We start from the raw sequence: 26860 nt of genomic DNA, 5'->3' as shown, positions 1-26860 counted from the left end.
TCCAAGAACATCCTCCACTGAATGAGTGACATGAATTAATGTCTAAACGGATGTTAAAGTGTGAGTGTACTGTTTTTGTTTCCCCAGGTATCATTAGGAGAAACTCTCTTGGAGGCAGCAGTAGTGGCTCCCAAGATAAACCCAGCAAAGGGGTCACCTTTGCCACTGACATTAGTAGAATGGTGAGTGTTCACTGCTTAAACACATTTTTCATTCATTTTACTCCCAAATTCTAACTAAAGTCTGACTGTCTGTGTTTTCCATTGAATTTTTCCAGTAAGAAATGCTCAGCTAAGCATGCTGTATATCTGGACTACCTCATCTGTGACTAAAAGTGCTCACACTTGTCCTGAAGGAGGATCACGTGAACACTTTTCACACACCGGCACGCCGATCAACGAGAACCTGCTTCCCTCCGCCAGTGGTCATTTACCTCAAATGTACAGAAACTGTCACCAGTAGCACAGAATCTCCACCGATCTGATCCCGTTCAGGCTTCATTTGTCCTCTCCTTGTAAATAAACCGTCAGAGCCAACGGGTCAGGAGTCACCAGCTTCAGTACAAACTGCCGCAGTAAATGTCCCATCCCACTTTTTTTTAAAGGAGACATATGATGCTGTTACTGTGTTTGTGTGTTATATAGTTTTGTGTGAATGTAAAAGTTTAGAACATTAGAGCATATAGACATTTTCAAATAATAACCCAAATTAAAATGACAACCCTGAATATGAGCCCAATATGTCTCCTTTAAATATTTTCTCTGATCAAGCTTTTCAGTCAAGTGCAGCAGATTTGTGGCGACACAATGACCCTGACCCAGAATCACTGAAAGTTCTCACTGCGCTTCATCGACCTGAGGAGTGACCACAGAGAACCACAGAGAAACTCTGACTCTTACCTTCGTACACAGATGACAATATTTTTAAATAATCTCATATCTGGTGTGGTTAGTTAATGATGTCTCAGCGCAGTTAATATATTTCTCATGTAGTGGAGCTGACTCCTGCCTTCCAGGGGCTGTAACAATAACAGTCACGATGCATTGAACAATTTGATTTATTCAAATGTTTTTTTTGTTGTAGTACGACTTCTTTAGTGGTTTTGACACCTGATAAGAGCAACTGCATTCTCCTTGACTGCAGTTCGGACATTTTCTGATGGAGTGAAGGTGATTTTTCACTTCGTATAGCAGTATATGTAAATACCATGAAGACGTTAATGCATCATGAAGAAAACTTGTTCAATAGTTATGAATGTTGGCATAAAGCTTCCTTCAAAAGAAAAAATCAGCTTTTTTTAAGGTGCAGAAGCAAAAGGAACATCGCATCAACTTTTAAACAGTATGGAAAGTGTTTCCTCATTGATTTTAGGTTTTAGACTACTGGCTTGTACATGTGTATATAGTAGAGTGCATTTATATTTCATGTTTACACTTTTAGAGTAAACTAAATGTTTCCGCAACCTTAATTCTTGCTCAAGCAAAAGAGAAAAATATTTGCTGCTTGTTTCATGATTCAAGCACCTTGTGCACTTTAGTAAATTCTATTTTAATTCTCAGTCGGACGAGGAAGAGCTGATGTGTTTTCCTTTTATTTTTTTCATGGGGTCGAGGATATTCTCCAGTTTATGTCCGGTCACAGTGAAGATGATCTGCCCTCCTGCAGTTTGAGATACTTGTGCATTTTGTGGGACATGGAGAAATCAGTCCAAGCTGTGAATCAGTAGCTGTTGCCTTAATGAGAAAATCCACGAAACACACTGAATTTTCTCCTGTAAGATTCATAATATATACGAGACATTTCTGAATTTTGATTGTAAATATATAATTGTATTGCTTTTTCCAGAAGCTGCTGTCCTGCCATGCTGAATCTGTGCCTTTCCCTTACAATGTCTTACTTTATATTTGTATTCTCGAGATTTGGTGGCTAGATCAGACAGTGTATCGAACTTTGACAAATAATAAATGCAAATGTAAATACCACTTCTCTTATGTCATCTTTACTGCAAATAGTTAGAGATATAAAAACTCAAATACAATAGATTTTTAATCAAGAAATCGCTCTGTTTGACATAAATAATACAATTCAACAAGTTGATCCATGTGTCGTTTCAGCAGTGTCATTATTAGCTGTTAAAGCCACTGTAAAGTTAACATTTGCTGACTGGTATATAGTATTTAACCCTCAAACTGTACCCACATCACATGATCACCAGGGCTGGAAACCTGGCAGGTAGCGGTTTTAATTTATCCTCAATCTGGGCCTTTTGTCTAGCACGTAAGGGGTCTTGCTAAGGTCTGGTTATTTAGTCCTTTCCACTGACATCGCATCCAGTTTTAAGTCAGCAGCAGAACTTCACAATCAACATAAAGTCCACTACAGTGTTGTTTCATCATGGAGAAAGAAAAAAAAAACAGCAGCCAGTCGTGGAATATGAATCAGTGGCATCAGTGTCCACCATCAGTCCCTTCTTGGTTAAGTGCAGGACGGACACGCGGTCCAACAACAGGCAGGCAACTCGTGGATTTCAGTTGGCACCGGTCTTCGGCCCCTGCGCTCTCGCGTGTCTGGCCTCTTCATCCATCTCCTCTATGATGTGCTCCTGGGACACTGAGTAAAAAGTGTAGCCGTCTAACGAGGGGGGCAAGTGGTCAAGGCAAACACGTGGAAGCAGGAAACACAATGATAACAGACATCACAAGGACACAAAGTCAGGGCAGCGTCTCATCACTGCTTCTCATCACAGCAGAGGCTCTAAAGCTGTCAATGTTTTATTTACTCTTTGAAATACCAAAGATACCCATCTTTGTTCTATACTATATCATTTAACACATAGTTTATATATAATGTATACAACTTATGGAGTTTTGAAACTTCCCCCACTCACCACCATGTCGCTGAAGAGTCCACAGAACCCTGTTAGAGTCTCAGGGTTAAACAGCGTTCAGCCGAGTTATCGTTCCATAAACTGCACATTTAAAAAGTTTGATCATTTAAACGTATTCGATCACACGGAGATATTTAAAGCTGAGTAACCGGATGTTCTTTGGCATTTAAGTGTAAACTGGCTCAAACCCTCATTAGCAAGTATGAACTTTCAAGCCAAAGCTAACTGTCACGTTAGCATCATCGTTAGCATTCAGTGAACCACTTTTTACATTCATTCAAACACATCCAGCTATGCATTAAGAGTTAGCATTAGCATTAGCCCTCGACATTAAACAACACAGAGGTGGGAGGGGGCCCGCACGGTAACGTTAGCACGCTAAGCTAACGTTACGTAGTTCACCTTGCGTTGACGTTAGCAAGGATACAGATGCCCATGACGAGCGCCCCGATGGCGAGCCCCGTCACCGCGTTCCTCCCCCGCAGCTTCACCGTCTTCTTCTTCCACTGCTCGCGCTCCACCTGCCTGATGAAGTGCATGTGTTCCGGGGAGAGGGGATCCTTGCTCGGGTCTATCCTGGTGGCGTACGGCGCGCCGGACCCGGGCTCCTTCGGCGTCTTGTCGGCCATGTCTGCAGTCACGGTGCGGGGCAGCTCGGACTGTTTCTCGCCGCTCGCACGCATCGCGGAGTTACAAGTGATTGGCCAGGGTCGGCCCCCGTTCAACCCGGATGTGAGAGGCCCATCCGTGTGCTGTGAGATCTGCGCTGGGAGGAACGGGTTTCCGCTACGTCCCGTGTGAGTGTAACACAGCGGTGCCACGTCCAAATGTGTCCCCGTTGTCAGCTCATGGTTCCTAGCAGCAGTTGCAACGAACAGCTCCATCTTCTGGAAAACATGAAACACGGTTTATTTTTATGAAGTTGTTTCTCGACAGAGGTGAAGTTTGAGTTTGTGAAACACTCGTGTGAACAGAAGCGGGTCCAACATGGCGAATAGATTGTTGAGGTTTCGTGAAACCGCAGATGATTTGCTGTCTGACGCTCTCATCGACCTGAACAACAGAAACAAGGACAAGCTCAACAGATTATCACAAGATAACCCGAACTTCAGAGACAAGAGGACCTGTGGTGAGTGAGAGATTCTGTCCGGGGATAACCTCCAAACATCTGCTTAGTTTGAAAGAAGTAAGATACGATGAGACAAGGTAAGGTAAGGTAAGGTAAGATAAGGTAAGACAAGATAAGACAAGTCAAGAGAAGACACGATAAGATAAGACAAGGTAAGGTAAGACAAGACAAGACAAGATAAGATAAGGTAAGGTAAGGTAAGACAAGATAAGACAAGACACGATAAGATAAGCTAACATATCCTTTATTGGAAATTTGACTATTACAGCAGCAACAGTCATAAACAGGCACCAGTAAGTATTCAGTAACACTCAATACTTGGGTGTAAGGATAAAAATACTTCTTCTTATATATACAGTGTAAGAACAAGGGAACCATGTGCAGTGTGAGGATATGTACGTTGCACGTGAACCGTTGTACTGCACAGGTGAGAGAGTTAAACCAGAGTTAAACTGCAGTAACAATGGTGCAGACGTCTCTTGTATCATGTGTGATATCTACTGTCACAGTCACAGCTGAAGCAACTCTTCATAATTTCCTCCAATTAATGGAATATTTTCAGCTGCACACACGAGCTCTGCATGTCTAAAGTCATTGCATATCATTGATATCCATTGGGAGCTGACTCCAGTAGGGGGCAGTATAGTGGCTAAATGCAATTAGTTAATTTATCTCCAGGCACCACTAACTCACACAAACTCTCTCCTTAGCTCCTTAGCTGTGATATTTTTGACCATAGAAGCAAAGATTTGGACACGCATCAGTTTAAAAAATGTATTTGTACTTTGACCTTTTAGTTTGGTCCACGTGCCATCCACTAACATGGAGGAGGCACGGTTTATGACCTTTACTGCAGCAAACCACCAGGGGGCGATCAAGACATTAACATCCAGAAGCTTCCTAGTAGTTCACCGACAACCTAAAGTGCACTTAATTAAAATGAATTCATGTGGATACCTCTTTGATAAGTTCTGTCTCTTTAACGGGCTTCATTCTTTGCTCCACTGGAACATCTGGGCATCCGTGTTATTTTATATCATCATCCAGAGGACGATTTGTACCTCGCTAAACGATGGAAGATATTTATAGTTTTTCATTTGCACTATGTTCAATTAGCATCACGGCAGAGAGCTCATAAATGACAGAGGATACTTGGAGAGTTACGGCTCAGATTTCATTTTATTGATCCCATTTCACAGAACGACACGAGATCTCTGCCTGAGACACTTTACAGAGGATTTCTAAAACATCTGCACATCTACTGCCTTTGTTTTCCTGCATGCATCATATTGCCTTACAATGTTTTTTTTTATTGGTGAATGTATTTTGTATATATGGTCTGATTATGGTCTGTCACGTCTTTTCTCAATGTGCTGAGCTCACGCCTTCACCGAAAGACAGATTTTTCTCTTTTGTTTTGTGCTTTTGTGAACAACATGTATCCCTCTCTGCTTTTACCCAGAATGCATCTTCCTCATAACTAAAGAGCTGAGACTTGATCCTCTGGTTGGATACCAAGCCATCGAATTGCTTCAGAGGTAATAAGAAGCAGCATATTTGCCTTTTCCCCGCCTCACCTTGTTCATTAATGTTATATAGCCTTTTTTTTTTTTTTATCTTCGTCAGGTTCATGGTGAAGCTCCTTACAGATTTGCTCACCTCACCCTCACCTCAAGCAGCAGCTGCTGAAAGACATCACGAGGATGCTGTCTTTGACGAGATCAAGAAAAAATTCCCTGTCTTTGTCTTCTCCTGCTTGCAACTCGCGAGCAAACTGTCTCTGTACAGTGACGTAAGTTCTGAGACGTCTGCCGTTAATAACTTTCAATTCCCTGCAATTAAAAGGAAATAAATCTCCCTATAATTGCTCCAACGATTTGTAGATAATCACAAACAAGGCTGCTGTGCACTTTCTGCACTCAGTCGGCATCAGTGTTTCCAAGAAGAAACTCTTCGAGTCAGAGATGACGATCATGAAAGCACTTGAATTCAGACTAAATGCCCCAAATCCTCTGACGTACGTGGAGTTACTTCTGGAGGTCCTGGGTAAGACACCGTAAACACAGAGCCACTAGAAATGTGACTATATTAATGGAAAGGGCTGCACTGATCTGTGATCATTCTAACTCTGATAGGACACAATGAGCCGTCTGTCCCTGTGGAGCACCTGTATGACTTGTGCCTCCACATTCTGCAGTTTGTCAGAGTGGACCGAACCGCCATCTACGACACATTGTTAGAGAGGACCACTCAGTGTGGCAGCCCCTCCAGAGAACAGAGGTACTATATCCATGTTTGATCTGATGTTTTGGGACAGGTGGTTAGCGTCATGGTAGAATGAATAAGCGGATAGTGGAGTAAACTGCAAACAGCTGAGAGGTGTCAGTGTTGTTTTAGTTTCAAACTCTGTCTTGTGCTATCAGATTTCCTATGTCCTGTTGTCCTGGCTTTTGAACTTTTCAGACCTTACAGGGGGGGACATACTGCATGTCCCCCCCTGAACTCCAATACTACAAAAGGAGAAAGAAACAGTTAAAAGGCATCATGTGTGTGTGTGCTCAGTTTTTAGTTTAAGAATGATTATAGCCTGGTTTTGTTACTGGGTAAAATTATTAAAGCTCTGTGATAATAGGTGAAGTTTTTTGGCCACTTGGAGGCAGCAGAAACAAGCTGTGAATACCACATTGACATATTAACAACTTGTTAGCAAACATTTGCTTATTTACACATCCTGTAGACACAGAGTAACATTAGCATTCATTTGAAAGTTGCATTGTGGCCACCTGGCAAATGTAAAGTCCAACATTTATCCACTAAAACACATCTTATTTAAAAACCAGAGAGAAGTTTGTGACAGTGACTGAAGACTACATGCTTCTTGGTGTTGGGGTCATCGCCATGGCAACGTTCATCCTCTATGTCAGAAAATGGGAAGCGGTAAAACACACATGGTTCATAAAAGTGTGAACGGGTCAATTCAACACTGTAAACATACCAAGTCATCCTCTTTAACCTTCTTCACTTCATGTTAACGTGTACTCGTATATATTCCTTCATTTATGTATGATTACTTTGTTCTCTTGTGTCACAGGTTGTGGCAGAACTGACTAATATCACAGGAATCTCAAGCCAGAGCATCTACGATTTCACCCATGTGATTCTGACGCATATTGTTAGACCCAGTTCCTCTGCAACATCAGCTGGAGCCTTAATGACACACACCTACTGAACACTGCTTCATACTGTCACTGTTTATGGTGTTGACCTGTCAGTGTTACTAACAACCTTGTTATGGCCACTAACAATATAAATATAATAAATATTAAATTGACCTAACCATGTACTGTATTTGTACAGTTTTTACATTTACCATAACCTTTTTCCTTTCCCTTAATTTAGATGCATTGTGGTTTGTTGTTGTACTTGTGTTGAGTATTCAATATGTTATTGCACATAACATGCATGATATATGACTCTTCCTTAGCATGCTCTCTCTCTGTTGCTTGCAGGACCTGATTTTGACAATAGTCAGTTCCACACTTCTCACAGGAGTTCGTACCCACTCACCAAAGTTACATAGAGCAAGAACAGAGGATCGGGGTGAGGAGTGGGAATAGAAGATGAAACATTCTACTTATTCCAAGTCAGTGAACCAACAAACTAATATTGGAGCAGCTATTGTAAGGTTAAAAAAAAGTTGCATTGCTTTAACAGTGATCTGAGCGGAGTCAGAGTGTGACAGAAACTATTCTCAGAAAGGTGTGAGCGTCCTGCACGGTTGGTTAAGAAGTCGTCTCTGCCTCGTGCTCTTCAGATTCTTCATAGAAAGTTTATTAAAATGTGGGAAGATGTGGAGCAGCGGTAGTAACTCTCAGGAAGTCATCCCGAGTCTCATCACTGGAACACTCAGAGTCTGTGATCTCCTCAGTGTTTGTTTTGTTGAAAAGGTGTTTCATCTTGTTCTTGCTCTTCAGGATGTCTCAGCTTTGCGTTTGTTTGCTCGCTTCCCCAAGGGTGGATCCATTTAATACACCGCCATTCACATGCTCAGATCTGAGATTGTTATGATACAGTGCAGGGTGTACTTTACAGCCTTGGAATAGGAGAAGGTGAGAAATCGGTGTTCCCGAAGAAATCAAACATATTGGCTTGCAGTAAAAGCATGGCCAAATAAGCCTGAAATTATGAAATGGCATAGAAGCTAGAAGAGTGAATGGATAAAAAGTGGAAGCAGCAGGTAGTGAGGAAAAATGGCCGGTCGAATCCTGCTATAAACCTGCAGCGCAAAACACATCCCAGAAAACGTACATCTGGATGCCAGGGGGTTTTCCCTCTGTGGGGGATCTTTGAAGTCATTGCCAGCTCTGCAGTAATGCTCTGGGTTCCACTGGAGATAGCTCGGAGGCAGGACACCGAGCCTTTGTTCCACGGGCTCAGACGAAGCACTTTTCCCAGAGCCGCACGGGGGGCGACTGCAGGTGGCAAGGAAAGAGGGTTTGGAGTCTGGCCGTCTAGGAAAGCCATATTTCTTAAGAGAGTTATTGAATACTGCTATTATGCAGCTATGTGGTTGGATTTCAAATTCCTGAGTCCATGCAGTGGGTTGTTGCCTCCACCAAGGACGTTAGGTTTTTGTCTGCATTTCTTTGTTTATCCGTTAGTTCGGAGGATTAGGCAAAAACAACTCGATCGATATCCATGAAAATTTGTGGAGGGGTGGGGCACGAACCAAGGAAGAGCCAATTAATGGGAGTATTTTCAAACAACAGAATCCTTCATGGATCTTGATGAAAAATCTTTAGATGTTTGTGCAAATCCAAATAAAAATCAGGATATAGTGAATTTGTTGGCAGATGTAAACACTCTATACTCAGCGTCATTGGTGTGTTTTTACTTCGCAGACTCAAACATGAACCATGACAGTAACAGAAAGTTCTGCGTGTCAGGAATCTCCGGTTTCAACTCAAAAGGAGCAATGATGCAGTAGATGCAATGAAAGGAATATTTTCTGTAAATCTAATGTGCATCTCTCACTAAGTGGCTATCAAAAAGTTTTTGGTGCACCACAAACACATTTGGTGTTACTGAGGTTGTCAGCACCCTGTCGCTCCGAGTTCTGAGGTGCAACTCATGTAACGTAACAGAAGGCAGCCAGCAACAGTAGAGGAGCATTTACAGGCTCGGCTATCAACGGGTGTGAAATCATGTCAGAGAAAACAAGACTGTAGGAGCTCGTAACACCTGTTTCCACTGTCAAGTGTATTTACTGTGTGTGATGGACTGCTGCTATTCTCTGTAGCCACAAAATAGCATCAACCTCAGACTTCAAATTCAGATGTTTTCAAAATAATTCTAAAAGTGAAAAAAAAAGTGTTCATACAATTTATTTTCGGAATGTAATTTAAGTTCAGTCGAAATGTAAATAGGTCTTCAAAAAAATGAATAAGCCTGAGTGTTCTCCTGAGAAATAGACATTTGTTATTTAAAAATGATGTGAATTGAGATTCATCTTTATTAAATTGTACTTTCAAAGTTCATGGTTGTTGTGTGTTACTTTTGTTGTATTTTGAGCAGTTAAATATTTTCGAAAGTAACATTTTAAGCAATGTTATAATAAAACTTTGACTGTATAAGTATTAAACTATGTCAGATGGATCACACACGAATGATCATTCTATTAACACGCAGCGCTGTAAATATACAACACAGGTATATGAATGGAACTGTGGTGTATCACCGCTGACTCAGTCATCAGACAGACCTGTGTGAAGGATGAAGGCAGTAACATGATGTTGTGAAGTTGTCCGCTGTAAACAACCTCCTCGTATTTTCGTCTCGATGATGTGTTTCCATGGAGATCCCATGCATCTGTTAAACAGACACTCCCCCGTACAAAACAACTTTACAATAGTTTTTTTTACGTATTTGAATATAATTCAGCCTCAGGTTACGGTTTACCTTGGACCACATATGGTGTTAGTATTGCCATGCTGGAAATTAAAGTCCTCAGGGAATTTGTTTTGCGTGTCTAACTTTTCCAAATGAGCAAATCAGCTCTTTAGGGATCTGCCCTGTCTCTCCCTAGCAACTGTTGCTATGCTCACTGTTGCTGCTCTGTGAGTCGGAGCAGCTTTTCATTTTCTCTTATTGTGCTTTGTCATGTGTTCCTTCTTTTTATATTAAGTTTTAATTAAACACGCAGAAGCTAAAAGGGATAATGACACAGTTATAGTTAGGGCTCAGGTCTGTTACTGAAGTAAAGGTGGAAGTACCACTTTCTGAAAAGGCACCATTTATAAACTAATGGATCAATCAATGGTTAACAAATCACTTGGTCCACTGATGTTTTATAGATCCTTTAAAAGTCATTAATAAGAACAACTTTCAGACCCTTGGCTGTTCACTTATATCCTGCAGGACGTTTGAATCAAAATCAATTTATAAACTCCCCACTAACATTTACAGCTGCAGACTTCCTATATAGCCAGTAATTAAATAATAGGCTTCACTGAGTATGGCCTCATCATACATACATTTAATAGTTTTGATGCACATCACTGTGATCTCTCCTTCACATATCAGCATTACACCTGAGAATCATTTCATCACACAGAGTTTTTCCAGAGCGGAGGATCCAGCACGGCCTGACTTCACTGAGTCACTGTCACACTTCTCTGGCTTCTCCTTGTGTTATGAATGTCACTGTAGTCAGTTAAAGGAACCTTCACTGTTCTCCATTCTGTGGAAAGTACAGTGGAGGACACACACAGAAAGATGTGGCAGGGTTTGATTCAATGCTTGTGGAAGCGCATGGGTTTCTGGTGGTTGTGGTGGTGGTGGTGGTGGTGGTGGGGGGGGGGGTTCCACTGTGACCAACTCATCCATCACACTCACTAACACGCACACACACACACACACTGTGGCAGATACCCTGCACCAGTGCCTGTTACCATGGCCTCCCTCAGGTATTTCTCATTACCATTTGCAGAGAGGAGGGAGGCCTTTTAAAGTACAAATATGCCCTTTGGCAGGTTTGTTATGTCTGCCAACTGAAGGATATATTTAGGTACACTGCTTACAAGCTCAGACCTATGATGTTGGCAAGTGTCAAACATGGGAGCAAAAGGTTTTCCTTCTTTCTGAGAGGCTGTTTAATTAGCTTTTATGATTTATCACAGGTCTGGACGAGACAAACATTATATCAAGATAAGAACTTTAATATCAGTCTGTGCTAAGATTTATCCTGATAGACGTCACATTATTTCGTGAAAGTTTAAAGACTGAGTTTTGCTTCTGAGTGGAGGTTGTGGTTTGTACACTCTTCTTTATACAGAGAATGACAAACACTTGATAAACAGCTAAACTTTATTTTACAAATCCGAGGTGGATTAACGTGTTACACCCATAAACTGTAAATAAATGTATTTAACAGGTGTTTTGACTTTTCAATTCGGTCCATGTGCCATCCACTAACATGGAGGAGGCGTGGTTTATGACCTATACTTTTTACAATCTATGGTTCTACCTCCTCATAACTAGTATACCATATAACACAGTATATTGATATATTTCTATTGATGAAAATTATATTCTGATAATTCATTGCCCAGCCCTTGCACCTCATACTCCTCTCGTAGAGTAGTAGTAGAGTAGATCTTTCACAAAAATACACACATTGAAGCAGTACTATACACACTAATAGAAAACTGGAAAAGGAGTTCTTGGTTCAATGGGAAAAAGAAGACCGTGGTTGCTACTGTAGCTCGGTGAAGCTCACACTTGAACGGACAAAGGTCAAAATAGCTCTTGAAGTTTATTCACTGTGTCTTAACAGGCTGTCAGAGAAGGTATAGTCTCCAAATCAGTGGTGCTTGAGGAGTAAATATACTGGGTGCTGCACTGAGAAAGAAGTGGCTGCACTACTGAAGGGTTCTACCTCCTCAGTTCATATCTGAATACTGGTTTGCGAATTAATTAGAGAACAAGAAGATTATAGCTCATGCCAGATAAGGACATTATCCGCTTAGTAATCTGAGCAAATCAGCACTTTGTGTGGTGGTAAATAAAAAGTATTTAAAATGAGACCACCGTGGAATAACAGCACCATATTATTATCATTGTAAATAACTGGTGCTGCTATATCATTACATCTACGAGTACCACTAGTATTATTTTCCAGTCTCAGAGAACTTAAATATGACAGTTACCGACTGTTCGTGGCCTCTCCCCTCTCCCCCACCGGTCGAGGCAGATGGCCGCCCACACTGAGTCTGGTTCTGAGTGTTTGTTCACTGTGGGAACTGTTTTGTTTCAACATAATATTGCAAGGACTCAATCTTACTATCCCCAACCCGAACTGACAGTCAGTGGCTTTTCCTGAGCCTGATGCAGTGAGTTAAGTTTGTGTTACTCTGTCCCTCACGTGCATGCTTGTTGCTCGATTTCCTCAGTTATAAGGCTCATCGGGCTGAAAATCACGTCGCTTGACGACTCGAAATTAAACATTTGTCCTTGCTCCTTTGAGAAAATACTGTGTAAGAGTTCAATGACGATACATCGCACTCACAGGTTTAGGTTCGAGGCCATTTTCCTCTCAACATCAAGCGGTGTGTGTAGTTATTGTCGCTCTATCCTCCTCTGATTGTGATTCTGGCTGATGGGCCTGTAATGTTATTGACTGATGGAGGAGGAGGGGGGGGGGAGGTCAGGATAATGTCTGACACCAGCCCACCTTCTGTCCATCTATCATTTTAAATGGCACACGCCGTGGTCCTGCTTGGGGGGGAAGGGGAGGGGGGGATGGAAGTTTGATTGGCATCGACCTTGTTTGTGTTGAATAATTATGAATGATTTAAAGTATTAGTTCCTCATGAATTATCCATGAGACCTGCCTCCTGCCCCCCCACTGCTGAGCTCCCTCTGATCTCCTGGTGCTTCAGTCAAGCTGGAAAACACATTCACACCGGAAATACTTGTTTCTATTTTTATTTTTTAATTCGTGCCTTAAATATTTTTGGCTTAAGGTTATAATCATTATTATTTTAAAACAGCTCTATCTATTTTATTTGTGCTATTTTATTTATTTTGCCTCTTTGAATCGTCTTTTATAATAACTACTGCTGCCATATCATTACGTCTATAGGTATAACTAGTATTATTTAATTCTGCTCTTTTTAATCTTCTATTTTGCTTGAAATATATATATTTTTTAAATATTTTTAATGTGTTTTCTTTAAACTTTCTCTCTGTGTTGTTTTTTTAAAATCATAACGTTGATATCTCTTTTGTTTGTGTGTTTCTTTTGTGTGTTCTCATTTCAGTCGTGGTCATTGCAGATGTGTTATTTTGAAAAGCAGCACCGGACGTGTGTTGTGTGACCGCTGCGGGGATCTTGACGCATCGGTCGGTGGCTCAGCTCCATGTTGCGGCGCTGCGTGGCACTGGGCACCGACTGGCTCCGGACGCAGCGCGCACGCATGTCGTGAATGGCACCGACCCTTGACAGAATCTGTGGCCGCGAAGGAGCCGCAATCCCGGGCCGCTGCGACCTGCGGCACGCCGAGCCTGCACCCTGATCCCCCGCCACTGTCGCAGCTGTGACCGTCTCTCCGGGACCGAATGAAGCCGCGTCGATCGGTGCGGTTATTTTCAGCCGAGCTATTCCGGAGCGACTGGAAACGTGCGCACCGAGTCGAGTGAATTTTTGGGAGCGAGGACCCGCGCGGAGCTCAGCGGCCGCGGAGGACACGGTACTGGCGGCAGAGGAGGCAGAGGAGGCACCAGTGTGATGCCGGAGCTGGACGGAAAAACAAAGGTTGAAGTGTGAGAGGTAATCTGTGCTGCTTCCTCTGTGAACTTCCACTGCTCCTCCACAGTTTCTGTTCTCATGTGTGAAGTTGATCATATCTTTAATCAGATGTTTGTATCGGAGGTGTCCGGGCTCAGCCAATCAATAATCTATAATGCTTATTTCTTGCCTGGGCTCATGGGCACAGCTCAGTCAGTCAGCTAAGCCAATAAACACCCCCAGTAGTGTTTAACGAGATGGACTTAGCTGCTGCTTTGTGCACAACAACGAGCTTTTCAATGCCTGCAGATTGCAACATGTGTATTTTCTGTAGATCTGCATGTGCAACATATTGTTCAGTGTGTTTTTTCATCTTCTTCTGGTGAAAGTCATTCATGTACACATAAGATCCCTCTGCAAGATGATCAGTGTCTCTGGTTTTACTATTTATGGGACATAATTAAATGTTTGTTGTATTCTGGAATCTACTGGAAACATTTTTCTCGAATTCTCAAATTCACTGGAATGAATGTAGAGATGCAGATTTAAGACAAATCTAGATTTTAAGCTCTAGCTACTGTTGTATCCAAGCATTTTACATAATTATAAACCAATATCTGCCCTAATATGCCCTTAAGTTGCAGGTGAAAATACTTTGAGTTGCAGGTACAGGACTACTTTAGACTACTTGTGTAACCTATACTCAGCGTATACCATCTCTAGAAGGGGGTTGCCCACCCAGACAACAAACTGTCCATAAAGCAAAGAGGTTTATATGGAAGAAGCTGTTCTTACTTGCTCAATGGCTCCAGGCCAGCACCTACCTCACTCTACACAGCCTATTATCTGACATCTGGTCCTTCTCGACAGGGACTTATGTGGTAATAGTATGTTTCTACAAAGGCCGTTAATCTGTGTAATGCCTGTTGTTTTGCGAGGGAAAACACTTATTTCCCGTTGATCACCAGTCACCACTTTTATATGCAGGAACATGATTCTCTGGATGGGGAATGTTAGAAGAAGAAGAAGACGAGAAGCTCTGCAGTTGTTTTCGTGTTGACTCGGTTACATGGTTAGAGTTGAACATGGTAGAGGTTTGTAAGACTTGCAAAGCTGTCACTGCAGACACTGTCATGTTTAGAGCATAGTTTACACACACACACACACACACACACACACACACACACACACACACACACACACATTTACAATCACGAGCCTTCATGTCATCCACAGAACTGCTGTGATAGAACCTTTTTTCTGAAAAATAGGTCTGCAGACGGGTAAGATTTGAGTTCCAGTATACTCATGGTTTTTGTATGAGGCTGGAGATGCACGCTGTCTCGCTGTACTTTCTTATTCAAGTTCTTGGTTGTCAGCTCGACTAGCTGCAGATAAAAGACATTCATCCTCAAAGCTTTCTCTCATCACATCAATGACATGTGCTAGTTTTGCTTTTCTCCTGCTCCATGAGTCCTGACACACATCTGTGAGTTCACAGTGTGGAGGCTTTCCATTATGAGATCATGATGTTTTTTTTTAGTCCATCCTAAACTTTTTGTCTTTCAGTGCTTATCTCGCTCCGCTCAAGGGGTGGGGGTGGGGGGGGTCAGTGACAAGGCCTTGTTTTCCACAGCCCGAGCCAACACGGTCCCTGCTGTCCCGCTCACTGACAGGCCAGAGGTTAAAATGAGACGGACGGAGAATTTTTCCGAAACTTAATTTGACAGAAAACAGCCTCCAGTCTTTCATTGTGCTCAACAAACCTGCTGTATAAATAAAACACTCTTATCTTACTGTACCTCAGTGTTGCACCAGATTCAATGTGATTCATCTTTAGGAGCAAAACTGTTGAGAGTCGAGGTTCATTTATGCTCATCGTTAAATACGGAGGAAGACGGAGCCTTCTGTACGTACTCTGCCTTAATTTACATGTAATTCTAATTGTCTTCTGAAAGCTTACGGATACGAACGAAACAAAGGATCAGTACCAACGGAAATCCTGGGGGGGGGGCAGTGTAGCACAAGTGAAACGATGAAGCCAGCAAGACATTTCACGGTATCGCGTAAGTTGGTAAGAAACTGCTACTGTTACAGTTACTTTTTCCTCTTTCTTCAAGAGGTAACTTACCGCAACCTGTCAAACTCTCGTATCTGCACTGCCCTCTAGTGGATGTATTGCTTAACAACTATACCACTTTACAGGACACACGGAGGTGTGTGGGCCGTGGCATTTAAAGTGAGATATCTCTTTTCGTACGTAAAGGCTGCGTAAACGAGCCTGTATTGTCAGATAAATGCATCTCACTGACCGATCCTCTAAACCACTAAACCTCTTCATACCGTTTTGAATTTAGTCCATATTGTGGATCGGTACATTTATTTTCTATGCCGGTAGAAATCTGTCGGGTAGACGTAGAAACATCCTGATATTTGTATTGCGAACACTATCGTGACTCTGCGGAACAAATGACATCTTAGTCGTACAAACATTTATGTAACTGGCATTTTTACAACAAGCCTCAGTAATTGTTCAGGGGCCTTCGACGCCCAAGAAGAGCGACAGCGTCAGTTGTTACATCAACAATAATAATGTACACTGAAATCACAAAGTCCTCCAGCGGCAGCATGATGAGGAGAGACTGTGTTTGTTTCCAACCAACCTTTGTTTTTATTCCTTTTTATTCTTTAAGCATGACCACAATTACATAACCATAAATAAATGTTCCCGAACATTAGAAATAATGTTTCCTCAACCATAGACAGGCTGAGGCACAGCGGGTGCATCAAAAAGGCAAATTTCAGGACTTTGTCACAAAATTAGATATAAAAAAAACAAGAGTGATATTAAACAACATTCGTAAAGTTTATTAAACTCGTAAAATGTTCCTTTGTCGAGTCGACGGCTGTTGTTTATAGTCGGTTTTACACAACTTTTCCTCGTAACAAATGCACTGTATCAGAAACTGCTCTTTGTGTTCTTTAAAGTGGTTGGAGTTAATTAAGAGACTTCAAGCAGGACTGTTCCTTCAGATATGAAAAGGTCTGTTTTTTAATGAGCTACTCTTTTGGTTTGCATCCACGGCCGAGCCAGACTGCACCGGGTGTCGCCCTCTGAATCTTATCAGCTCTGAAAATGTGAGATTGTTTCCTGCAGTGAGAATAAAGGTGTCGTCCTCTGGGATGTTTTGATTCATTTCCCTCAGCGCGGAGGCCAGCGGCACCTTTTATGCTCTTTTAATCAGGAAAAACAGTCAGAACCTGGAAAGCCGAGTGGGGAAAAAGAAATGCTAGGCTTGTCAGTTTTGCATGTGCATGATTGTGCATGATCGTGTGTGTGTATGCTGTCGTATGAATACAGCAAAATCATCAGTTTAGAGAAAAACTGCAGTGTAAAGGGAATTGAAATTGATATTTTGGTCATAATTTATTTCCATCTTGGTGAGTAACTTAATTTAAGCCCTCAGGAGTGGGACAGGCAGTTATGATATTAAACGCAGAAGAGGGGGGGACTTTGTATAGAGTTGATCAATGGCAGTACAACAAAACACAGGTGCTTTAATGTACATAAAATACGTCTTCATTAAAGAAATTGCCTCATTGTGGGGAAAGAAAATGACGGGGCCCTGCCTGCTTCTTAATGAGGGACATATTCTCCCCAGTCATGTCCCTCATTTTCAGCGTGGCCCTTTGAGTATATAATAATGATGCAGAAAAGGCGTCTTTTTCGTGCTTCATTCTTTCTTGTTAGTGACAAAGGTAAGTCTGTCTTTTCATCCTGGCTCCTCCGTCCAAGGAATAAAGCAGCGGCTAGTTGTCGCTTTCCTTTTTGTCTCCTGACCTGCTGGGAGTCAGCGACGTTCATCGAGATCTGACGGGTACGTTCACACTCGCCTCACCTGCACGACGAGTCTCTGACTAGAGGAACATCGAGTTAGGAATCAGCCGTCTGTTGATGCCGTTCAGTTTCAGACAATCAAGGTTGTTCTGGGGAATCATTTGCCACGAGCACCATAACATCGCTCTGTGTTGCTTTGTTATGGCGGAGAAGGGCTTTTAACAAAACCACAGCAACAGCGCAGGTGTTTTTGTAATTTGTGCAGTTTGTACAGGAAACGTCTGCGATATCAAAAAACAGAATAGATTTGCAGGAAGGTGCTGGAGAGACTGTTTTGTTTTTCTCCTACATGCTGTTGCCTGATTCTTTTCAAAGCAGCTGAATATACACCTTTTATAAAAAAAAAATTAAAAAAGAATCCAGCAGCTCAAACCAAAAATACAGTGCAGGATCAAAGTGCTGTTTGTGTCGGCTTCGTACAAGGGGAGGCTGTTATGATATGTGGGCCTGCTTATGATTTCATAACAATAAATGGGAGCGGTGCATCAATATATTATAACTCGAGGTTTATGGGATTTTTTTTTTCCACTTCATATTTTAGTCTGGCTGCTACACAGCATTGTATTTTGTACGTCTGGCAGAAGCATGTGTTCGGCTGCAGCGAGTTGTAACTATTCATACGTCCCAGAAGAGAAGGTGTGTAACAAGATCTGCTGTTTCACATCAGAATAGATTAAAGCCTGATGAGCCTGTGTGGGGAGAAAATTGAAAACGGCACCAGTCTAATACTTTTCTTTTTCTGCTTCTCATTTGTATCTGCACATCCAGATTTCAAAACATTTTATAAAGATGTAGAAACCTCTGATTTCTACTGAACGCTTGAGTTTATTTCAGGTCAGTCCTCACTGGGAAAAGGGGACATTTTGGTTGGATTGAAAATTAAGTAGGGTGCATAGATTCAATTAAGGCTTCTGAAAAGTTTAGCCAAAGTGTCTCCATCGCCCCCTGGTGGCTAGATGCAGTATGTCATCCATGTTACATGATGGGACGTGGATCAAACCTCAGTAGCTCTTATGTTTGTTCAAGTTTTCTTTTCCCTGGTTGGTTTGGTTGTACAGGAGGAAGCTTCATGATTGACAGCTGATAGTGAATCATGATTGGTCGATACTGTGGCTCCGCTGATTCTACACGCAGACGCATCGTCCATCTTTATAAACAAAGGACTACTAACTCATAAATAATGTTGATAATAATCGTTCATCGACTTCGTGCTGAGTTTGATCACGAGAGATAAACAACACACAAGTCTTTGAAACCTGTGGAAAGCCGCTCGGTGTTGATGGAGTTCAGCTGCTGGCTCCGGTGGCCCGTGAATGCGCCGCAGAAGACATTAAAGTGGTGTTCTGATGTTTTGGCATCCCAGCGTGGATGTAGAGAATTATCTCTAAAAAGCTAACGAGGCCTGAAAGACGCTGACGTGCAACAACTCGCTCGAACCGACGTATTTGTGTGAGACCAGGAGCTCGTTCTAGCTGAGCTCTGCGATGTGTGGGAAGTGGTCTCCCCCCCCTATAGTTTGTACAGATATATTTCATATTGGCAGTTACTGCTGTGACTGGAGACTTTGTTGCTGCATTGCAGCTTTTAATGAAATCAAGTTACTCACTTCTCTCTGGACGAGCAGGAGTGTTACATGTATTATTGTACAAGTGCTACCTCCTTAAATGACGTGACATTACCTGATTCTGCCAAGATGGTTGCGCTTTTAGATAACAAAGGCCGGCGAGACGGCTGAATCCAATCAGTCTGCCACTCAAACTTCACTCCTGGGAGCCAAAGATCCCTGTTAGCCTATTAGGGCAGCAGCTTGAGCCGGCCCCAGCTGCCGATGGCAGATGAATGGCGGAGTGTTCATCAGGCCTGAAAGCTGTGTCTCGCTGCAGCAGCAACAGTTATGACACCGGCAACCTTTATTTTGCAGGGTTGTTTGGGAGCAGCCGTGACCACCGTGACTCCTCCATCAATTTTTTCGGGTGAAAATGCAGTTTTCTCGCCACCAGCTCGTTTCTTTCTGTGCACACCAAAGCAACAACCACCGACCGCTGCAGCCGTCCACCCTGTCCTCCTCTGGTGTCACTATTAGCAGATTATCAGAGACTCTACCATCCGTCATGAAAGCTGTGCATTTTAACCACGTTCTATAAAAGGTTCACAGGATAAAAAGGGTTACCACCATGTCACCTATTTCATTCCTGTACATGGCGGCCGCCGCCGCCGCTGCTGCCAAGGCTAATGTGTAATGTGATCTGTGGGCCGGCGTGAAGTTGTCAATGAAACACTGGTGCTCTGTCATATCTAAATAGAGCCACTGTTCCTCTGTGTGTTGTGCCCAGTTAGCAGTGGGAGATGGGCCTCAGCTCCGTGATGTGAAGCACCATTAGTGGGTTAACTTCATTATAATTTGCCAGGCGTGTCTGTGTCTGCAGGACATAGTGGACACGTTGTTGTTAACACAGCTGCCTCCATTGGCTTTGTGTGCTAAAACAGGGTGTGACGACGAGTGTAGGAGTGCAGGAGAAAAAGGGACTTTATGAAATGTGGCGTTTGTTTGGAGTCGCAGCCACCACTGTTTATAATGAAGCCCTTTGTATGAAACTACAATGCACGAGTAGCTGTAATTCAAGATGCCCAAAGATTCATGGAAAGAAATATGTCAACAACTAGGAGAGGATATTAATCTGCTTTAAAACAGCAGCTTCAAAATTAAGAATTTCATTTATCTTCTTTGGCACATCTGAGATATTTTTATTCTTTTTTTGTTTGGTTGGTTTCACTCACTGGCAGTGAATTCCCCAGACTTTGTGAGATTTTATTTGGTGTTAAATACAATGAAAGCTTGCACAGAAGTGCACAGTACACGCTGACAGTGTACGCTGTCCCAGCAACATAAACAAAATGTGATTAAATAAATCCGAGCCGAGTGAAGTGGCCTCTGCTCTGCCCGCTGTCACTCTGCAGCCCTGTAATGCTACGTGGCACAGCACGCAGGCTATTTTCAAGACTCTGAGATTTTTAGCAGCACTTTAGCATTTTACTCGGGCCACGATGGTTTGATTCAGGCGGCGCTCACTGTTCAAAAGAGAAAGCACATGCAGATCAAATAGCTGTACTCAGTTTTCTCAGTTCAACCAAATGTCACATTATTGACCACAATGCTTGCAGCTGTGTGGGCTTGGCCTTTGCAGATGAAATATCTGAAGCTTGAATGTGGGATCTTCAGAACTCTAACCCTCGGTGGTGTTAAGTATGTTAGTCCAACACTGAGTTGTAAAGATGTTGTGTACATACAGAACGTGTGAGTTGTCCTACAAAATGTACACATTCAAACCTTTATTTACAAGGATTAGCTGTTTTTCTGTGGTATGAAGAGATAAATGGTGGCGCTGACAGACTCCACACACAGCGTCAGGGTCGCTGAGTGGCCCTCTACAGCAGCGGTTTGTTTTTAAAGGTAGGGGAGTGGCTTCGTGCTTCGCCTCCAGTCACCAAATATATGTCCTTGTTCAGGCATGAGAGTTCATTGTGTTAGTGCTCAGAACAAAGAGTCCCCTCTGAGTCCGTCTAAAAATACCGCACAGCACCTCTGCCCCAAACTACACAGCAAGGGAGAGGAATAAAGAGTACACACACACACACACACACACACACACACACAGGCTACACGCAGTACACTTGTTAATCATGAAAGACTGACCAAGCTCTTAATTCATCAACCGTTAAAGTAACTAAAAAGACAAAGGCTAAAATAAACAATAGCAAACAGACCAAAATATATTAATTCAAGTAGTAAATCAAGTAGAATATATTCTATATTACTTTTCTGGCTCCCGTCATGAGCCTCAAAAGATAAGTGGTATAGATAATGGATGAATGGAGTAATTCGCTTTTATGCCACTAAATATTTTTATTGAGGTACATTTACATTTACTTAATTATAATGAACAAATGATAATGTTTGTTATCCAGCAGTATTTATAGTTGTATAATAAAACTCAACCTTTTCCTGCTGCAACAATAAAAAGATGCTCACACGTTGACATTCACCAATTTCTCAGAAAATGATTCATGGATCTTGATAAAAAAAGGGCACATATAGGGAGCTGATATCCATCAGTGTGGGAGCAGCTTGATTGAATTTGAGGGGATAATTGGTCCTTGGTGGAGAAATGTGCTCTACTGAGAAATCCAATAATTCACCTGTAACACATTGACTGCACTGAAATGGGCTGAAACGTAAAATTCTGATTTCATGACTTGTACTTCTGTATTCACACTGTGATATTACTGCCTACTGTTACTGTTGGAGCCTTAGAGACTTTAGTCTTTATAACATCTGCTTCATAAAAGTTCTTGCGTCTTGAATCATGTGAAATTTGCAAAAGCCAAGTCGTAAGTGATTCAAGTCGTTGTGAGGAATAGTTCTTTGCTTTGCAGTCTTAATATTTGCAGGAATCACGCCTGATGCTGTTGCTTCAAAAGACTCGGAGTGAGGCGGCCTCACATCAAGCTGAGGGTCAGCCAGTCTCACAGTGGGCGACAGGAAGCCGGGGGGACTGCCATTTGGAAAGGCCTAATTAGCCTCTAATTGATATCCAGCTGAAACCCCCACAGTGTTAATGCCAGTTTGAAGGAAAGTGTAGAATGTCCCCTCTTCATTTAGCCAACAAGACGCAGGAGGCCCTGGAGCATTTTTCACATGGTGTCACAGAGGTAATGACACGGAGGTTCATTAGTGAAGCTGTCAGTGTTTTTACTGCGGAGGATAAAACAAAAACACACAGTTTACACACTTTAATGTTAGAGCAGCCATTGACAACAGGAGGAAACTCAGTCGTACTTTAAATTCTGCAGCTCTGTGCCTGGAATGTAAAAGAGAAAGAGAGGGAGGCGCTCCATTCGCCTTGAAACCTCACCGCCACCACCGACTCGTTAGTTTCATTATTAAGCGGCAGTAATATTCCCATCATCCCACTCTTCCATGAGATGTAAACGCTGTAATGAGATGGATTTTAAGAACAGGGCTAATCTTTAAACCGGCTTCTTAACTAAGATCCCATTCTCAGTGCTTTGAAGGCTCCAGCCCCCCCCTCCCCAGTTTTCAGACTTTATTGGCCTCAACGTTTAATTCATCTTGATCGGTGCTGAAGAAAAGCTTGTGCTCTAAATAGCAGCGGCTGCGAAGTGTCTGCAGACTTCTGTCGCCTTGTTGAGTGTAGAGGGACAGATGCCCCCCCGCTGGATAATGACTCGACACACTGTCATTCAAACTTGTACCTGCCACTTAAAGTATTGACGCCTGCTCAGCTGCTCTATCTCTGTTTCTTATGATAAAATGCTGAGCACTTGTCGGTTTGTTGAAGCGTAGCCGGGCGATGGAGGTGGGTGTGTTTTTCCTTCCTTGTTCCACAGCTCGTGTGAAAGGCAGACTCTGGGTAAACGCCGCAGCCAATTCTCCGGATTTTACCTGCACGTCTCTGAACCGTGATTTTGATCGTTATCAGCGTGAAATATTTTTTTTATGGGATAGTTCGGACTTTCGGACCGATTGTAGGAAGTTGAGACGGCATTAAATGATAGAAGAAGAAAATGTACTCACAGGATCGGAGTCTTCACCGCCGATGATATGATGTTTAAACGAGGATGTTGCTTTTGCTTGCAGCAGAAATAAAGTGATATTACAGTGACAAGGGAATTAATGAAGTGAATTTGTTCATTCAAACAGAAACTTTTTTCTTTATTTCAAAAAAAGTTAGCAAATAAAATCTGTGAATTGACGGCGCGACGACATCAGACGCACACCGCTCTAGAAACCAATCAAGTCAAGGTCCCGTCCATTTTCTGTTGTCACTGTACAATTTACTGCCTTTTATATGAGAAACGCAGTATTGATTTAACTCCATTTACTCCACAGACAAACAATCACGAGCCACTTTATTTGCTTTGAATTCTCCGTGGCTTGTTTTCTTGATCTCGCATCTCGGCCGATGTAATTTCATTTAAATGGGGATAACAACAATAAGTGTTTTGTTTTTTTATGTGAGTAGGTGATCCTCAGCTCCTGTGTTTCACTTCTCAGACGTCCCATGAATAGAAAAACACGATTGGAGGGAGAATTCAGGCACCTTGTTGTGAGCGTGGAGTCCGGTCTAAGCCGACCAATTTGCACCAGTGCCTGTTTCTCCAGAAAGAGCAGCGTTTTCTTCACGATGTGCAGCCGTACACTTGAACCAGCGATTAGAAGGCAAACATGACCCGCTCGACTTTACACAGAGGCATTTGTATTACATGAAAGCTGCAGCACTCGTGGCCTCTGAGAAGGAGATGAGAGGGAACACTTAAATGCCACGTTTATCAGAGAAATGGGGGATTTCGAGTGTTGGTCGCTTAATTTGTTTTGATCTAAATTCTGGCCTTTTCAGTTAATAATACAGACACCCAGCGGACAAGGGAGAATTATGCATTCGGTCACATGATGGAGGTTTGAGTCTGCGGCGCTGGATGGGTTTTTTTTAATGTTACATGCCAGATTTTGCTTCCAGAGTCCGTATCGTTGTGCAGCAGATGAACAGCACAGGGAGGCGTTTGGCTCTTGTGTCTCTTATAATCATAATCCTCCGGGGGGGACAGCTGCCCGGCCCCCGTGACCCCACGAGCCTCTTGTGACAGGGGGAGAGCTGACCTGACATATTCCTCTGACCTCAAACCATTAGCTATCTTTATGCATCTCCACCAGTAACACGCTTTGTGTCGCACACAAACCTCCTCAGAGATGTTTTTAAATACGAAACGGACAAAAATAGCTTTTAATCGACAAGAAGCAATTTCATTTAAAGATAACGCACGAATATTTTATATTTGCTTTAATTAAAAAAAAGCCATATGTCGCTCCAAGCATCAAAGAAGCTGTTTAAATTCCCACTCCCGGCGTGCAAAGCTCCAAAATAAAGTTTATGTAGAAATTAAACAGTGAGTGATACTTCTCATTGTTATTGCTGTAACTTATTTAGAGTCCAATTGATTGACTGTGTTTAATTAATATGTTGGCAACGTGGTGTAAAATTCAGATTAAATCCAACAAAGCGTTCCCCACAGAGACCAATGTGCAAACTATAATTAGAAAACGAAAAAAGCAACATTTAAAGTCCATGTGACGCCCTGGAGGAAACTTGATTATGGTGTTGCAGTTTTTGTGCAGAAATGACTTTGTGCTTCCTTCTGATTCTTCGAGTCCTTTCTGAATAAATGAAAGTGAACTGCATTGACACTGCAGAGGCAGAGCTGAGGAATGAAACAGGGACACTGAAGCTTTCTTTGTTTGCTTAACAAACACTGAAACATTCTTCTCGTAATTGAACTTTAAATCAAGTCATATCCTCTCTCCAAATGTTTGGGCTGCTTAATTCTCCACAGAGCAACTTCACAGCCTGAAGACTAAAGCCGCTTTCAGATATGAACTCGGGAAAATGTCCGGCACATTGGGTCCAGACTTTCCCATATGAAGAAGCGGCAGGAGATTGTCCGGGTCGGACAACAGGAAAACCTTCTGAACAGTCGAGTGGTGGATTCTGGGTAAAGCGGCAGTAGGCAGGTCATGACGTATAACTTCTGCAATCTCATATTTTTGTTTACTGCTCATCGACACCAGTGTCGGCCCGTAACCTCACACATCTTATTAACTTTCCAAGTTGACATTTTCAACAATTTAACCAGTATTTTTTTGCCCTTGGAACATTTATTGCTAAAATATGATACTAAGAAAAACTTTCATATCGTATTTGATTTCTGGAAAAGCTCTTGCAACCTCCAGTAGTTTTTTAATAATTCCTGCTGAAAGACAAACAGCAATGAAAACATAAACTCCCTGTTGGAGGTAATTCGATGCTTAAAATCAAATTTCTTTGATAAATGTTTTTTCGGAGGCAGCAAACACAAATTTTAGTTTACATCCCTCCACTTCTTGTGGAGTGTTTTCTAATTTCACTACCCCTCTCCCCCGTCCTCGACTCTCCACTTAATGACATAATTATACGTTTGGGACCGTGCGGCTCGACATCACAGCTCTGAAAGCAGCACTTTCTGTCAGGGACACCCCGCAACGAGAGTGACAACTGTCCACTGTTCCAGTCTGCTCCTCTGACAAGCAGCCCTTGTAGCCGCCCCAGACGAGCGCTGTGTGCATCAGCAGCCTCTGTTTGTGCTCTGTGTTGAAAAAGATCATCAAGAGTGAACAGTGACAGAGCGTCCACTGCGGAGACTCACTTGACTGAGCCGGATGTCAAACTGCTGTCTCTGCTGAGTCTCAATACAGAAGCTCTTCAGTCGGCTGCTTGCCCCTAGTTAAAGATGTTTTTTATTTCATTGTTGCAGAGAAGTGCCGGGCGTCCCCTCTGGAGAGGGATCGGGACCGTGGCTCAGTGCAGCGACATGTAGCGCCTGGCTGCCCTCAAAGCCGGATTTGGAGACCTGCCTGCAGTCTACTCATGGTGAGTCATCTCTGAAGTTTCATGGCACTTGAACCAGCGTTTGTGGCCGGAACCTCCACTGATGTATCACACTGAGGTCATCGTGTGGAGGCACATTCACAGGACAATAGATTTACTGTTAAACTAAAAAAATAACATTCTCTTTGCCTACAGATTTAATTTAACCGGTGGATAAATGGGTAAAAAGACTTGCATGACCATGGGAACTCTGCTTTTCTTTTTAACCCCTGATATTCAACTTTTTCCAACATAGCGAGATGTGGGGTTTGTAAAGACGTGTGTTTATTTCTCAGAGAGTAATTCATGGATCTTTATGAGTGTGAGCAATCTGGTGCAGATCCACATAGAAAAACTGAGGGGACTGTTGGGCCTTGGCGGAGGCACAGCAGTCTTTCTATACTGAGTGCAAGTTAACGTTTAAGATTAAGATGCCTTGTGTCAACCGCATCTTGGAATTTTATCCTTAACATCTCTGTGCCTTGGACTCGTTAAAACCTGTCATGTAAACCAAGTTATGCAAGAGTAAACTTACAGGACTTCAACATTCCTTTCAAACATACTGTCTGAATGTTTCATCATTTTTTGGTTTTAGAGAAATAGTAAGTGGTTTTAAGATTTGCTAGATTTTTACAAAGTCTTGTAATTATTCAAGATAAGTAATAATCTTATTTCAGTG

The 26860-nt window shown here is 42.4% G+C and overlaps 4 protein-coding genes across 15 annotated transcripts in view; 3 read left to right on the top strand and 1 right to left on the bottom strand.

Annotated features, from left to right (window-relative positions):
- wnk4a (WNK lysine deficient protein kinase 4a) overlaps positions 1-1982 on the top strand; it is a 35658-nt gene extending 33676 nt beyond the window's left edge. For both annotated transcript variants that reach the window (XM_069517150.1, XM_069517148.1), the window contains 2 exons: positions 88-182; positions 278-1982. In XM_069517150.1, the coding sequence (XP_069373251.1) occupies positions 88-182; positions 278-280 (98 nt within the window). In that variant the 3' untranslated portion in view covers positions 281-1982. The remainder of the gene's footprint in view (positions 1-87; positions 183-277) is intronic.
- A 1-nt stretch (position 1983) lies between these two features.
- coa3a (cytochrome C oxidase assembly factor 3a) lies at positions 1984-3771 on the bottom strand. 2 transcript variants are annotated; one of them, XM_020109276.2, is made up of 2 exons: positions 3290-3771; positions 1984-2968 (listed from the first exon to the last, which is right to left on the bottom strand). In XM_020109276.2, exons 1-2 carry the CDS (start codon positions 3769-3771, stop codon positions 2920-2922), a joined length of 531 nt encoding a protein of 176 aa, XP_019964835.1. In that variant the 3' UTR covers positions 1984-2919. The 2 variants fall into 2 exon arrangements, with proteins under 2 accessions (XP_019964835.1, XP_019964834.2); XM_020109275.2 differs by having other exon boundaries at positions 2029-2631; positions 3315-3680.
- A 103-nt stretch (positions 3772-3874) lies between these two features.
- cntd1 (cyclin N-terminal domain containing 1) lies at positions 3875-7352 on the top strand. 3 transcript variants are annotated; one of them, XM_069517152.1, is made up of 7 exons: positions 3875-4016; positions 5479-5554; positions 5643-5808; positions 5900-6062; positions 6152-6296; positions 6857-6947; positions 7109-7352. In XM_069517152.1, the coding sequence occupies exons 1-7, from the start codon at positions 3875-3877 to the stop codon at positions 7121-7123; spliced, it is 798 nt and encodes a 265-aa protein (XP_069373253.1). In that variant the 3' UTR covers positions 7124-7352. The 3 variants fall into 3 exon arrangements, with proteins under 3 accessions (XP_069373253.1, XP_019964831.1, XP_069373252.1); XM_020109272.2 differs by having other exon boundaries at positions 6857-6953; positions 7108-7352; XM_069517151.1 differs by having other exon boundaries at positions 6857-7001; positions 7108-7226.
- Positions 7353-13390: 6038 nt separating this feature from the next.
- Positions 13391-26860, top strand: part of tanc2b (tetratricopeptide repeat, ankyrin repeat and coiled-coil containing 2b) — a 112427-nt gene continuing 98957 nt past the window's right edge. For 6 of the 8 annotated variants that reach the window (XM_069518008.1, XM_069518009.1, XM_069518010.1 and 3 more), the window contains exons 1-2: positions 13391-13845; positions 26069-26184. The gene's annotated coding sequence lies outside the window, so the exon portion shown is untranslated. The remainder of the gene's footprint in view (positions 13846-26068; positions 26185-26860) is intronic. The other 2 variants (XM_069518012.1, XM_069518007.1) reach the window with 1 other exon arrangement.

The sequence above is a fragment of the Paralichthys olivaceus genome, chromosome 21 (genome assembly GCF_024713975.1).
Source record: "Paralichthys olivaceus isolate ysfri-2021 chromosome 21, ASM2471397v2, whole genome shotgun sequence".
NCBI classification, from domain to species: domain Eukaryota; kingdom Metazoa; phylum Chordata; class Actinopteri; order Pleuronectiformes; family Paralichthyidae; genus Paralichthys; species Paralichthys olivaceus.
This window is presented reverse-complemented; position numbering and strand designations above follow the sequence as displayed.

Bases quoted from the DNA above. Each gene is read 5' to 3' on its own strand.
- coa3a (XM_020109276.2), bottom strand. From the start codon at position 3,771: ATGGAGCTGTTCGTTGCAACTGCTGCTAGGAACCATGAGCTGACAACG. The intron at 2,969-3,289 runs GTGAACTACGTA...TTAAATGTGCAG, and splicing joins CTTGCTAACGTCAACGCAAG to TTTATGGAACGATAACTCGG.
- cntd1 (XM_020109272.2), top strand. From the start codon at position 3,875: ATGGCGAATAGATTGTTGAGGTTTCGTGAAACCGCAGATGATTTGCTG. The intron at 5,809-5,899 runs GTAAGTTCTGAG...AACGATTTGTAG, and splicing joins AACTGTCTCTGTACAGTGAC to ATAATCACAAACAAGGCTGC. The intron at 6,954-7,107 runs GTAAAACACACA...CTTGTGTCACAG, and splicing joins ATGTCAGAAAATGGGAAGCG to GTTGTGGCAGAACTGACTAA.